This window comes from Cygnus atratus, chromosome 1 (genome assembly GCF_013377495.2).
Source record: "Cygnus atratus isolate AKBS03 ecotype Queensland, Australia chromosome 1, CAtr_DNAZoo_HiC_assembly, whole genome shotgun sequence".
Taxonomy (NCBI): Eukaryota; Metazoa; Chordata; class Aves; order Anseriformes; family Anatidae; genus Cygnus; species Cygnus atratus.
The window spans coordinates 185,508,026-185,523,137 of NC_066362.1; the positions used below are offsets into that span (position 1 = coordinate 185,508,026).

The 15,112-nt window shown below is 41.3% G+C and overlaps 1 protein-coding gene across 10 annotated transcripts in view; it reads left to right on the forward strand.

Moving 5' to 3' along the window:
- The first annotated feature begins 959 nt into the window (after window positions 1-959).
- The window catches only part of N4BP2L2 (NEDD4 binding protein 2 like 2), a 49,253-nt gene continuing 35,100 nt past the window's right edge, over window positions 960-15,112 (forward strand). For 2 of the 10 annotated variants that reach the window (XM_050710250.1, XM_050710263.1), the window contains exons 1-4: window positions 964-1,125; window positions 1,554-1,725; window positions 3,455-4,896; window positions 13,628-13,752. In XM_050710250.1, the coding sequence (XP_050566207.1) occupies window positions 3,455-4,896; window positions 13,628-13,752 (1,567 nt within the window). In that variant the 5' untranslated portion in view covers window positions 964-1,125; window positions 1,554-1,725. Of the gene's footprint in view, window positions 1,126-1,553; window positions 1,726-3,454; window positions 4,897-13,627; window positions 13,753-15,112 lie in introns of all 10 variants that reach the window. The other 8 variants (XM_050710259.1, XM_050710268.1, XR_007708174.1 and 5 more) reach the window with 6 other exon arrangements.

Sequence of the window (15,112 nt, forward strand, 5' to 3'; positions counted from 1 at the left end):
TTTTGATCCTGAAAACTCTACAGAAGAAAATATTTTATCCTTAACATAGTGATCAGTGTAAGCTAACCTCAGACAGGGATACACATAGGCAATTGCAGTAAGTATTCTCCTTTGAGGTTAAAGCCAAGAAAATAATGCTCTACTCAACATTGACAGGCCCAACTTCTTGGCAGAATATACTTTCACAGTTTATTTCATTATTTAAAAAGAAGAAAAAAAGATCCTCAGACAACTTCAGGAAGGTAGACCACAGAAAGCAGACAGAACACGGTGTGGGTGCAGCAGAGGGTTGAGCAGGCGCATGGAAAAGCAACACAGAGGAAACACAGAGGCTGCCAAACGCAGCTATGTGCGCGGTAGCTGGGATTTTTTTATTTCACCAAGAATAAATCACTGAATGTTTTAATACTGATTTAGAGCAGCAAAGGTGCCTATTGCACTGTGGTATGACAAGCAGCACCCAAAGCCAGGGAACCACTGAGACACCCCCTAAGCTCCCTGGCCTAACTGTGTGCAAGCCCAATACCTGCCCGCACAGGAGAAAAATGTTAAACGTAATAATTATTATAAAAAAAAAAGAAAAGAAAGAAAAAAAGAAAAAAGAAAAACAGTCCCAAATCCACAGCCCTGCATCAGTGGATTCCTGGGACAGGAATGAAGGGCAACCTTCGTCATCCCACCAGCATGAGGTGGCCAACCTCAGGGGCGGCGACAGCCCCCTACCCCTACCCCTACCCCTACCCCTACCCCTACCCCTACCCCTGGCCCCGTCTCCTTTCCTCTCCCCCGCCATGCCCCTGCCCTGTCCCTGCCCCTCCCACCGCGCTCCCTCCCCTCAGACACAAGCCCCGCCCCTCCCCGCCGAGCCCCGCACGCGCGCCAACTCCCAGCCAATCCGCGCCTCGCCCTCTCCCACCTCCCCGCCCCCTCAGCCCAGAGGCCTCCTGGGAGCTGTAGTCCCCCGTGGGGCGGGGGCGGGGGCGGAACTACAAGTCCCACAGCAGCCAGCCGAGGGGGGCAGAGGGGAGGCGGCGCCATTTTGCGAGCGAGGGCCCGGCCCCGCCGCCCTCCGCACCGCCGGCCGGGGGCGCGCTGCTGGCTGAGGCGGCGGAGGACGGCCCTGAGGTTGGTCTCCTCACCAGCATGCGGCCGGGGCGGCAAGAGGGGTCGGGGCGGCCGAGCGGGAGCCGGGGGCTCCGCCTGAGGGAGGTGTGGGGTCGGGGGTGGAGCGGCTGAGGCGCGGTCCCCCCTTACCCGCAGCCAGAAAGGGGCTGTGGGGCACGGCTGCCCCGGGCAGGGCCGCTGGGCTGCCTGCTCTGGCGCCTCCGTGCCTGCAGAGAGGTGGCCACGCAGGGAAACAGGGCCTTGCCCTCGTCTGTAAGGTCTGCTGCGTGTGCCTTTCTTGTTAACATTGGGGAATTTGTTGGGAACCTGAAAATAAGGCTGTTGTGTGCTTTATGGAGACTTCTGGGGGTTTGGCAGGTTGGTTAAAGCGGAGCTGAGTGAATCCCTTGTGCATCCTATGTTCAACACCTACAAACATTTTCTTACAGAACTATGACAGACCTGTGTGCCCCATCTGCATCCTATTCAAAAGGCAAGATCATCATGTAGACTGGGCTCAGTACATGCCTGCTCAGACCGTACTGCCCTCCCTGAGAGTGCAGGTGGAAATGCTTTCACATGCAACGCCTCTGTCCCAAAGGATAGTCAGAGCGAGTCAAGGTTAGCAAAAAAGGGTGTTCCTTGGGTGGCACGGTCACAGAGCTGTATCCTCCATCATTAGAGAAATTTTCATGCAGACATGCTCTCTTTTTTCATTCCATGCCAAATATATGCTCTGCTTAAACCCCGTCCCAGAAGAGAGAGAAGGATAGAAACTAATAATTCAAAGTTTTTCTTCCACCTGTGTTTTTGAGTGGAGGTAAAGTAACGTTCTTGGGAGATGGAGGATAGAGACGTAAGTCTTACTTTCTCCTTTGCAAAAAGGAAGAGCTGAGAAACGGTAAAATGGTTTGTATCTCTTGAGAGGAGGAGAGACCACAGTACCCAGAGCATTGTTACACCAACTGCAAGCAAGAAGGATAGTTGCATGGCCATGTTTCTTCCCATTCTGACATTAGCACTTACTTCTGATTACTAAAGTTAAATATAAACTGTACAATCTTGGCTTAGAGGTTTGGGAACTGAGGAAAGCAAAATTCTCTTCTTTTTTTCTTTTGTTTGTGCAGTAGGTGAGAAAGTGTCCAGATTAGCACCTTTTCTTGTCAGTTTTGCAAGTGAACAGGAGGTGAAAGTATTACTTACAAATCTTCCTGTGATACTTACTACCTGCAGGTCCCTTTTGGACAGAGGAGAAAAACTTTGTTTCTTGTCCAGAATGAGGAGCATGCAACATTATATTAACATTCACTCCTAGAAAGTTGAAATGTTCCAAGGTTCACAGCAGTAGAAAAAGCCCTCTAGTAGGAGATGTACTTACTTTCTTATTTAATACTGCATTTTATATTTTTTTTAATGAAAGGTTTGCTGAATAAGCTACTTAGTCACTGTGTTATAGTTTAAGTGCTGTTGCTTTTTATTGCATTCTGTCTAGAACTTCAGAGTGCAAAGGAAAATCTAAACACACCTATTAGAGAGATGGAGAATGGATGAGGAAATGGCATGACTGGGTGTCACGCTGGTCAACACTATTTTGCTATATGTTTTCAATTGTTCTCATCCTGTCTGTCTTTTTGGAAATTACTGGCTCATTTTTATATTGTAATCCATTTGGTGCATTGATTGCCGTTTCAGTTTATTTTTACAAATACGCAACTGAGTGGTTTTGGTACCTAACAGAGGTCTTTAGTTGTTCCAAAAACAGAAACATAATAACAGATTGCAGATTCAATTTTAAGTCTTTATTTAACTAGTAGCAAATCATAAATGCCATCCAGCATCTGTTTGATTGGTGTTAAATGAAATAGCTGACTCCAGTTCCCATCACAGAAAAATAATCCTTGTGACTGAAGCATTTGCATTTTCGTTGGTTGTCTTAGTGGTGGTGTGAGGCATCAGCGTGCACTGGAGTTTGGAGTGTTTGCTCTATAATAGAGATTTATGACACTTGGCAGATCCACATAGGTTGGTGGAGGACAGAGGTTGTTGATCGGATTTTTTTTCCCCTCCAAATATTAAATTCACATAAAAAAGGTTGATTTGTAAATCAGGATATGAAGTCTGACTGCTGGACTGGTACAGCTGTAACCTGTTTCTCAGGTAAAGATGTTCAGTAGTGTGGCTATTTTGTTGAAATAAGCCTTCCAGTAGCTTCTCTCTGCTTTTTTTTCTTGTTGAATACATTTCAGTTGTGACAGTGGAGTCTGAAGATGCCCATCATAGGCCTGAATAACTTTATTTTTTTTACTTAAAAATTGTTCATGCTGATAATGTGTTCATTTTTTTTTCTAAGATGCTTCATGCTGAAAGTAGAGTAAGGCTCTTGGAGTGTCAGGATGAAATCCCAATTGAACCATGTTCTAAAAAAATGAAGTCAGCAGAAGGGGCTTATGAGAAACTCTCTGAGGATGACAACCAGTGCATTCAAGATGAAGTGGACCCTGACAGAACATCTAATGATTTGACACCAGTGTATGTCTCAGAAAGCCAAGGGGAACATGAAGTGCAAAAGCAAGAGGAAATACCCATGGGTGTCTTGGGAACACCGAATGAAGTGCTTCCTGAAAATAATCTACAGCTTAGTCAGCCACTTGATTCAGAGATTGTAGAGAATATAAATCCTCCATTTGTATCAATAAACAACACTAAAGTTGAAGAAGAGAAAGATCCTCTTACATCCAATAATGTCGATGAAGATAATATTAAAAGTAGCAGTAAAACATTCTCACTAAATAGAAGTGAATGGGATGATGAGTTTATTACAAGCAAAGAATTTATTGGCCCGATTTACAAGCCTGCGGAATGTAACAAACAGGACAAATCTGGAAGTTGTGGTGAATGCAGAAGTAGCGTGGGAGATCAGGGTGAACTGCATGAAAACAGAGATAAAAGAAAGGAGGCAAAGTCGATGGAGACTGTTTCTTCTGCTGTACCAGAAATGGATGATGAACTGAACCAGTTCTACAAGGAAATTCACCAGCTGGAAAGTGAAAATTTAAACACATTTCAGGAGAAAGAAACTGAAACCTCTCAGGAGCAATATTCTGCATATAATTGCAGTCAGACATCACAAGAGGATCATCAACGTTTATCGCTGGGCAGCCCACGACCATTTAATGAGAACGGGCAGTGTTTCTCTGGAGAAGAGCAAAGTCAGAAAACAAGCAGTGAGCAGCAGTGTGTCATAGAAACAGGTGGCTGGAAACATGAAAAGGCCTTTAATGGACAAATAGATTCTGAGTATTGGAACAGCTCAGTGCCTGAATTCAGACCTGCCTGGCAGTCAGCGGAGTCTTTTATAGTACCTCAGGGGCTTCTTCCTCCTAGACTGAACCATCAGTCGCATTTTCAGATACTGAATTCCCTGCCACAAAAAACAAACGCTTTCCCTTCTCAGCATGATGACTTTTCTTATGAAAATTACTGTGGTTACCATGGAAGTGATGATACCAACTGTCATAGTCCATTGCCTGATCCAAGTGCCAGCTATGTTGGTCATACTGATATCCATAGCGCTCAGGTCTTCAGAAATGGAAATAACGAGCAGAAAGGACCCCAAAATAATGGTTTCTGTGAAACCAGAGAAGAGTGTTGGAAGGATCCAAAAATGTACAGTGTGGAAGGAGTGCACAGATTTTCTTCCTCGCAGTTCCCTGAGGAAAGATTTGGCTGTGCACAGAAAGTGCTTCTAATCCTAAGAGGCCTACCTGGTTCAGGGAAATCAACACTTTCTCGGTAAGTAAAGACTTAAAGCGTGGGAACCTTATTCAAATAAAAAATTTAAAGAATTTTTAAAAAGTTGATCAGCAAGCACTTGGCAAACTTTGGTATTTGTGAAATAGGATATTAAAATGCGATTATTTTTACTATGTGAGGACATAACAGTAAATATTGGAGTCATACGCTTTGGGGTTTGTCTCCATTAGTAAGAGTTTTGATGAACAGAAGCTGTTTTATGTTAATTTTAAAATGTTCTTTATATCTTATTCTGAAACTCTCAGGTAGCTTAGTATGTTATGGCCTGCCTCTTTTTGTATTCTCAAATTCCTTCATTTAAAAAAAAAAAAAAAAAAGGTCAAGTCTAGCAGCAGTAATTTGTCTGATCCAGAAGTATTTTTTTTATATTGATGCAGAAATTTTCAAAGACCATTAGAAGAATTTTGCTACTCTGAAAACATGCAATTTGTGTATTGCTATTTGTGTTTTCAGTGGATTGATAAAATTGTGCATAATCCCATCCATTTTTTCGTACTATACGTCTGTTCAATTTATTTGTGAACAGCGCACAAGAAAAGTATCATTTTGTCTGATGAAGATACTTGTTGAAGTCTCTGACAGAGTTAAAAGTAGGTGCAAACTCCAGCTTGGATTTTCACTAACTTTTTGCCTAGTGTAAAAAGCACGTAGGTTGGCATAGAACACAGGCCCTGTCCGTAGTAAATGAAAACAGGTTTCTCCTGCATACGAGAAAAGAAGTTACAATATCAGTATGTACTGATCGAGCTTCATCAAGGTAGTGTCCAACACGAATGGGATGTCTTTTGTGGTTATGTTCTGTTGTATGCTAGTAGTCTATTAAATAGACAAGTGATCATGTTCTTCCTTGTTTTTTTTTTTTTTTGTATAAGGGAGTAACATTACCATATGTTTTTTTCCTGATATTTAGGGGACTTTATCATAAAAGAATATCTATGAGAAATTTCTAACTCACATATTTGTATAACTTCAACATTCTCTAGTCACCTGTTGCTCTATTTTGCAAATGTACATTTTTAAAGCTGCATGTGCCTGTGTGTGTATTATTACAATAATTTCTTAAATATCGAAAACACAGAAAATTAAAAACAAACAAACAAACTTGGAACAATATTGCTTCATTCAGTGTAGGAATTGGATGATACTAAATATGTTGCTATTTAATGTTTTCCATATTTTCTGTGCTGAATGGTCTTTGAATCTTTCTCTAAGCATGTTGTTCATATTAACTGAAAGATCCTGCATACCTACAGGTTTTTTTTTGTGAATATATTCCTGCTTCTTCATCTCCTTTTTGTAAGACAAATTACTAATTTCATTTAGCAGATGGGAAGGTGGGCGCTATGAGATCAGGGTCAACCATAGTCACGGAATTTGGGTGCAGAATTTGAACTGTGCAGGACTTGTTTTTCAGCGTATTCAACTACATGCAATTTCATGTGTTCAAAGCTTGCTTTCAATTGTTAATTCCCATGAAATCATGTCCCAAGGTCTCAGGTACCACAGGGTGGGCTGAAGGGAGAAAGGAGAAAAAATTGTAGCATCATAGAGTTCCGTAAGTGCAGGCTAGGACAGCAAATACAGTCCTGTGGACTCATTATTACCCAAAGGTACCTTGGCAGTCTTGGCATCTTTAGCACCTTCAGACAAACCTCTACTGCTTGTGCTAGCAAAATGACCGTATTGGAAAAGCAGAAAATTGACATCATCTTTATGGGTCTGTAATAGAAGGGAACGAGTTGCATCTTGTAAGTGGGTTTCCCAAGTATATAATGATGACAGAGCGGTTGTGAGACCCAGGAATCATGAATTCCAGTCTGCTTTTTTTTTTTTTTTTTTCCCAAGCTGTGGGTTTGTAAGTATAGCACTTTTTGTAAGTAAGTTTGTAAGTATAGCACTTTTCCTCCTGCTCCCAAACTTGATATCTGTGTCCTTAATCTTCTAATGAAGTCTACATTTTGCTTTGACTCTGTCATTACACCTGCTTGGAATTACAGGCATGCTTCTTGGCAGGGACTTCTGGAGGTCACCTAGCCCATTCTGCTTTGAACAAAACTGTTGCCATCACTGGATCAGACCAGTTGTGTTTTTCTAGCCTGACCTTGAAAACTTGCAAGTACGGTGTCCAGTCTCTCAAAACTTTTCTGGTGCTCGTAGGTCATATGCCCTTAACCATCTTGGTAGCCATTTGCTCAACCCGTTCATGTTTTTCAATGTGACTTTTGAAGTAGGAAGTCTCAAACTGGACCCAGTATTTCAGCATCGACTGCACAAGAAACAGATAGAGGGGGGATGGTAGCTTCCATTGAGCCACTTTTTCCATTGGCCGCTCTTTCCCTAATACAGCCCAGCATGTGGTTTGCCCTTCTTTTGTGGAGAGTACACTGTTGGTTCATCTTCAGTTTGTTATGTACTATAATCCTCAGGTCTTTTCAGTAAGGCTGCTCAAGGAGTTGCTTTCCATCCTGTACTGATGTGTAGGTTTCTTTTGCACCAGGTGGAGAGAGAACTTGGCACTTTTCCTTGTCGAGCTTCATGATGTTTCACTTAGCCCAGTGCTCAGATTTGTGTCCTCCTGGCTAGAAGCCGTAATGCTCAGCATGTCTGGCCTCCCCACCAGTTTGGTGTCACCTGCAAGTTCTCTGCCTCATCATCCAGGTTAATGGTGAGGATACTGAAGAACTTGGTTCCACCATCAGCCCCTGGTGTACTCTGCACGTACTCACTGGAAGTGTCAGAAGCCTTAATGCTTTCAAAGAACATTGCAGTCAGTGCTCTGTCCTCATCCACAAAGCCAGTTGCTCCATCAGAGTGCAGTCTGGTCTGGCCAATAAAGCAAGATTTACTTGTAAACCCTCCTTGACTCTTCCCGACTCCCTTGATTTCCTTCTGAAGTTTGGAAGTGGATTCCAAGAGGGTGCACTCTGTGGTTCTACCAGAAGCTGAAGTTAGGTGAGGTTGAGCAGCCTATAGTTCCCTTGTTCCCTCTCTTTACTTCCCTTGAGTAGGGGCATAGCATTAGCCTTTTCCTGGTCACTGGGGATTTCCCCTGATCTCCTTGATTTATTGCATACGTTCACCTGACCTAGACATCACAGCCTCCTGAGACTCATTCCAGTTCCCATCTATTTATCCATCTACTTTCCCGTTTTACCCCAAAACTGGAAACTGCTCTTACCCAACCATAGCTTTTGGTCTGTGCCTAACAGCTTTGCTTCGGCCCTAAAATTCTAAGTGGATTTCTCAGCTCCTTCTTCTTCCCCCCCCCCTTTCTCCCTAGATTCATTTTCTTGTCCCAGTTTCAGCTGGTGGTATTGTCTCATGCCCAGGATAATCGTACCATTTTCTTCCTTGCATTTCACTCTTTTGCCTTGTCCCTGTTTCCTAGCCCTGCTGCCAGTTGCAAGTTGTTTGTTCCAGCTTGTACCACTCTGCTGCCCACATCCTTCATATTTTAAGCCAGTCTTGTTCCTTCTCTTGCCATGCTTACGTTTGTGCTGGGAGAAATGCAATTTACAAGAAAACAAGCGCATGTACTTTGCCAGATACCACTTCCTCGATCCAAAGCATCTCCGAGAAAACCTTAGAATAATGTCATGTGATAAAAATGCTGTATTTCTTCCTTCATTTTGGAAGTGATTGACAACTTAAAAAATTCCTAAACCAATTTGACCAGATAGACACCCAGCAATGGTATCTTTAGGCCAAGTAACAAAAGTGTGCTTAAATTTTAAGTAGTTGATAATGTGATTTTTATAATGTGAATGCCATTGGGAAAATTTACAAAATATAGAATTGGATTTTTAGGATATTTTGCAACTAGAATTGGCATCAATTTCAGTTCACATTTCTCCACAAAAATACCTCAACATGAATTTGAAAAAAAGTTTAATGAAGTTGAAAGAACAAAATATTCATGTCATTTAAGAAGTACGTTTGAAATTAAATCTGTTTCTAGGTGTATAAGCAAGTAGTCGACTTCTTCTGGGGCTGTTCTTCCAGAAAGCTGAACCTATGGAGCTCTGGAATGGCAAAGTTAAAAGAATATTTACAGCTGAACATAGAAGCACTTGTGTGCTGTTGTTTCTAATTATGCAGTTCTTTAAAAACATGGCTTGTAACAGTGTTTAAAGCATCATTTACATAATTTAGTACTACTACAGATTTTAAAGTAGTATTTAGTTACAGTCTAGTTCATTCTCTACGATGTTAGCTGTTTTAAATAGATAAATTATTTGATTCTAAGATTATTCTTGATTATAAAATCATCTTTGAAAGCAGGCTAACTAGAATGCAGCGTGGGGAGCTGTTTAAAGAACTGAAATTAAAGCAGGATTTGTGCATGTGTGTACACTGGAAAAAATACATATTAGCTTGCTGACTAGTTCTCAAATGAACATTTTGGTTTCCAGATGAGTTTGGTGTGTAGAGCTAATACCTTCTGTTAGATCAACTAGCATGTCTAGGAAGAGTAAGTGAGCTGCTTTAATTTTGCTGTCTGCTTTAATGTCGCTGCCCCACTGTGTTCAATTGCAGGGAATGGATAGGACGAACAGGCAGGTTTACAGCACTTGGGTAATACTGCTGCTCATTTCAGGCACGTGCACGTATCGATACTGACTGATCTGTAATTTGACTTGCATGTTAGAAATGTGTTTATCTTCCCTGGTTTTCCTTCTCTGTTTTGCAGAATTGGGATCATCTCTTCATGGTGTTGGGTAGTAATGGTTTTCTTTGCACAGATGTGCTTCATGTTGCTTCTGTTTGAGTTCATGAGCCTTGGATAAATTTTATTTCCAAGTCTTACAACTTACAAGTGTGTAAATTATTCCATAGGATGTTGACAAGTGTGTTTGTGTTTAAAATTTTACTAAATTTTACTGAAAGGGTGAGGATTTCATTCCTCTGGTCTCTTTGGTGGTCAGTCTGCCTTCCCAGTTATTTGGTTTCAGGATTATCCTTGCAAATATAGTTTAGTGTATTAAATCTGTTACATTGGTTCCATAGGTTCATAAATTGCTTTGTATCCTGAGCTTTGAGGAATAAGAACAAAATATTTCAAGAATAAACTTTGTTGATGGACTTGCAAGATTGCCAAACCATGGTCACAGTGTTTCTCTATTGAAGTCTGGAAAATGCAAGAGAGGGATTTGAGTAAGTGAATTATTCTACACAATGCTGAGCAGTTCCTAGAAACACAAATAAAGACGAACAGCCCGTTAGTCGCTGCGCCTTGATTCACCAGTTCACATATATCCCTACAGAAACTGGGGAGTCAGGCTCCTGGGAGCTGCAGGGGTGTGCCTGCGGGTACTCAGCTAGCAGAGGAACCGTGTCACAGCTATGTGTTATCTCTGCGATTAGGTGTTGGGGTTTAACCCGGCCGGCAGCTAAGCACCACGCAGCCATTTGTTCGTTCACCCTCTCCCATCCCTCTCTGGGATGGGGGAGAGAATCAGAAAGAAATGAACGCCGGTGGGTTGAGATAGAGACAGTTTATTAGGACAGGAAAGAAAATACTACTACTAATAATAGTACTACTGCTAATAATGTGTACAAACAAGTGATGCACAATGCAATTGCTCACCACCTGCTGACCAACGCCCAGCCTATCCCCGAGCAGCCAGCCCCCCGTATTAATTGTTCAGCATGACGTCAGATGGTATGGAATACCCCTTTGGCCAGTTTGGGTCAGCTGTCCTGGGTCTGTCCCCTCCCAGCTCCTGCTGCACCCCCAGCCTGCTCGCTAGCAGGACAGAGCGAGAAGCTGAAAAGTCCTTGGCTTGGTGTAAGCACTGCTCTACAACAATTAAAACATCAGCATGTTATCAGCGCTCTTCCCATCCTAATCCAAAACATAGCACCCTGCCAGCTACTAGGAGGAAAATTAACTCTGTCCTAGCTGAAGCCAGGCCATTAGGGCACATGGTCCTTACTCTGTAATATGCACATGCATTCAGCACCCAAGAAGTGAGTGGGAAAGATGGATCCAGTTGTTTCAAGTACTATTAACAACAGGTGTAGAATACTGTGAGTAAGAAGATTGGCCCATGTGTGAAGAAATAATGGTGAGGTAACTTAATGAATACAAATTCCTGTTAAATACTTCATACAACAGAGGAGTCAATTAAAAAGAAAACATTATTTTTTATGCTGTATGAGTTACTGGTGCCATTTTATCTGCTTTAAAAAAAAATCCTTCTGTGCTCTCCTAAACCAGTGTAATATACGTCCTACCAAAAGGCAAAGACTCTAACAAAAATATTGAACAATCCCAACAAGGTGGCTGTACTTTTGATGTATCATGCTCTGCTTTCTGAAACAGCACTGCTCTTTATTCTGAGGAAAACTTATACTCTGGAAAAGAGAAAAAGCAAAACGGAAAAAAAAAAAAAAACAGCTTGTGTGCTTCTTTGATCATGTTACTTGACAGATGCATTATTCATAGATTCTTCCATTTCCCGGTAATTTTAATTTTGTTACAAATCTGTGTTTTAAAAGCAAAAATAATCATCAACTTAATTGTAGGACAGTAAACATGTAGGAATTTAATTAATATACAGTACAGTGTTTTGTTGGTTATTTTTTGTTAAGTAAAGCTGCATGTTTTTTTCTTCCTTTTAAGTTTTTAATGAATGAAGATCCTTAGCTTTGTAACTGATGTAATGTTAGGCCATTCACAGGCTTTAAACTATGATCTCTAACAGGTCTACTGTTGCTATCTTTTGCCACGTAGACATCTCAAATCCTTGTGAAATTAAACTTAAGTAGCTCTTCCTGCAGCTATTCATGGGAAAGCTTGGTGACCTCGAACTAATATCCATTTATTCCCCCAGGTTATTTGGGATTTGGCCAGCTCCCTTCCCTTCCTGGCACCTCAGCAGCAGCAGCACATCACGCATATTGCTAATACAGTTTATTTTTTGTAGCCTTTGGGTACGTTGCCTGTTTCCCAGTGTCCTGGTTTCAGTTAGGACAGAGTTAATTTTCCTCCTAGTAGCTGGCAGGGTGCTATGTTTTGGATTAGGATGGGAAGAGCGCTGATAACATGCTGATGTTTTAATTGTTGTAGAGCAGTGCTTACACCAAGCCAAGGACTTTTCAGCTTCTCGCTCTGTCCTGCTAGCGAGCAGGCTGGGGGTGCAGCAGGAGCTGGGAGCGGACAGACCCAGGACAGCTGACCCAAACTGGCCAAAGGGGTATTCCATACCATCTGACGTCATGCTGAGCAATATATAGGGGTGGCTAGCCGGGGTGGGGGGCCGGCTGCTCGGGGATAGGCTGGGCATCGGTCAACGGGTGGTGAGCAATTGCATTGTGCATCACTTATTTCGTACACATTATTACTATTAATACTATTATTATTATTATTATTATTATTTTCCCTGTCTTAATAAACTGTCTTTATCTCAACTCACAGGCTTCACTTTCCCGTTTCTCTCCCCCATCCCGGAGAGGGAGGGGGGAGGGTGAGTGAACGGCTGTGTGGTGTTTGGCTGCCAGCCGGGCTAAACCACAACACCCAGTCTGAGTAGCTGCCTAAATTTCCACAGGGCAGCGGAACCTGAGTGTTTCAATGGGCTGGAAATGCTCTGGGGCACTGAGTGCCTGTTGGCTGTTTACAAATTTAAATAGAGTATAGAATATAAAAACAGTCAAGGACATCAGACTGTGGATCTGTAGATCTGACTTTAAACAGAACTGTGCTGTTGTCGCAGTTTTACAAGGTTTTCCTTGATATGAAAAAACCTTATCTTAAATTTCTTGTCATCCTTTATTGAAACTACAGTTCTGTAAGACATGTTAACCCATGGAGCTGCTGCTCTGCCAGGGGTGGTCTGCATTGATCTTGAACCACTTTTCTTGTGTCATCTTTTTGGGCTTTTCCTTGAATAGGCTCAACTGCTAAAGTTTCAGAAAAGCAGCATAGGGAAAAAAAAATGAGACAAGGTCACTTTCTTCTGGGTATAATGAATAGCAGTGGCTTGTAGATGCCAGGCTTCTCTCTGTTGATAAGGTGGATGTGAGTAAGCTTGTGTGGCCAGGACTGGGGGATAAAACGTAGAGCTGGAATAAAAGAGTATAGGATATTGAAGAAACACACATGCTCTCCTGTAATCCTGACTTTCATTAGTGGGACAATGCTGAAAGGTTATTATGATCTTATACTTTTCCCCGAGAATGGGGGAATTGCTGTAAACATGAGTAGCTTGCTTTTGCTGTTCCTATTCAACACATATTGTATCTGCAGGTAGCATGAACAGAGATCAGAGGAGGGTATATTTAGGAGAAGGATTTAAGCATCCGCTTCATTTCTCAGCTGTATCCAGATTCCATGATCAGATTGGTTCCTAGAGATAATTACAGATGAGAATTGATATGGAAAATGTTAATAAATTCAATAAATGACCATGAGATGCTCAGAACCTGTTGTAATAGAACCATAAAGTAGGTGGCTACAAACTTCTTTTAAAGATGGTGAGGAAAAAACAACGAAGAGGGGAGCAGTTGAGAGGGGGGGAAAATATACTTTAAATGGGAATTTGTATTGGAAATACTCATAACTATACTTTTATAAACCAGTTTGACATTTGCAAGAGGCTCAGAAATAGGGCACAGATAAATATATTTTAGCTATATTGTTTGTGTGTGTGTTTTCTGTCTGAAAAATAAAAGTTTTAATATTTTTGCGTTTACCTTTGTTCAACAGTATTCTGCTTGGTGAAAGCTGTGATGGCATTGTACTCAGCACCGATGATTATTTTCGTCAACAAGATGGATATATGTATAATGTTGTTCAGCTTGGTGATGCCCATGACTGGAACCAGAAGAGAGGTTTGAATGCATTAAAGGAATTCTATTAAATTATGTTTTTATTTAGAGGATAAAAATATAGCATGACATGCATGGGTTAATGGTCTGAATGATAAGGAGCATATATTAAAAAAAAAAAAGGTGTAAGTATAGGAGTGTAGATATATATATATATATAAGTATAGGAGTATATGTATTTTAACTTTTTGTTATGTTTTAATTAGTATATATATACATTTACATTAGATTTTGAAATTGTGGAAGGTTCAGAGTTAAAGGAACAAAATCTCTTTTTCTGTGCTATGACCTGCTGATTAGTTACATTTGATACTAGTATCCAGATGTCAGAATTGAGCCTTTTTAATGCTGGCAACAGCAGAATATCCTTTTTTTTCTGTATCTTTCCTGATGTGTGGTTCAGCCAAGATTCATGGGAGAGTTTTTCTGAGGAAAATTCTAGTATCCTTCTGTAGATTAACAGCTTTAATAAGACATCTTTCTTAATAATTAGCAGTCTACAAGGATTTGATTTAATTGGTAAAGAAATAGGTACCTGGGGTACAAAGGATAGGGGACAGACTGATTCTCACTCTTTCTCTCATTGTAAAATCTCATTATATGTTTGATCTGCTCCAAAGAGTGGACAAACCGAGCAACTCCATTGCCTGCGAACGCAGCTTAATCTCTCTGCTTTTAGTGTCTCAGACAGAAGCTTCCTTTCCATCATAAGAGGAATCCTTCTTTGCATCAAAAGATATGGAGATCCAAGGAAAAAAATCTGCAGGATAGGAATTAGCAATATTCTCCCCTTTTCTTCCACATCCTCACCCTAATAAAAAAAATATGCTGGGGAAAATTTATGAATGAACAGTGCAAGAATTTCGTAGAGCAATTATTAGAACTGTAAAAATTGTTAAAAAAAAAAAAAAAAAGGCACTTTTGATGTTGGAGTGCAGCAATAATAAATATTTGAAATGGAGTTGCTAGTAGGAGTCAAAGGAGCAAAAGAGCTGCTAACAGCAGTTTCCAGATGAGAGGTCTCAGTACGTCACAAATGCAAGACCACCAAACAGATCTCACTTGGTAGTGGCTTCTGGCTGTTTCTGGCTAGACCTTAAGATCTGTCCAATTCTGTATCATTTAGTTCTGCAGTGTTTTTGATAAGCAGAGCGCTACATCATTCAGTGATTTTGGTAACTAGAACAAGAACAGCTGTGCCCTGTCGCATAGAACACCTCTGCTGCAGAAGTCTTTGCCTTGAAGTACTTCAGGATCCTGTGCTTTCATTTCTTTGTGGATCCTCGAAATACATGAAATAACTTAAGGGGAATGGTAATCCTGATGGTAAGGACTCCTTTCTGATGGTCTAGACTGAAGTTTT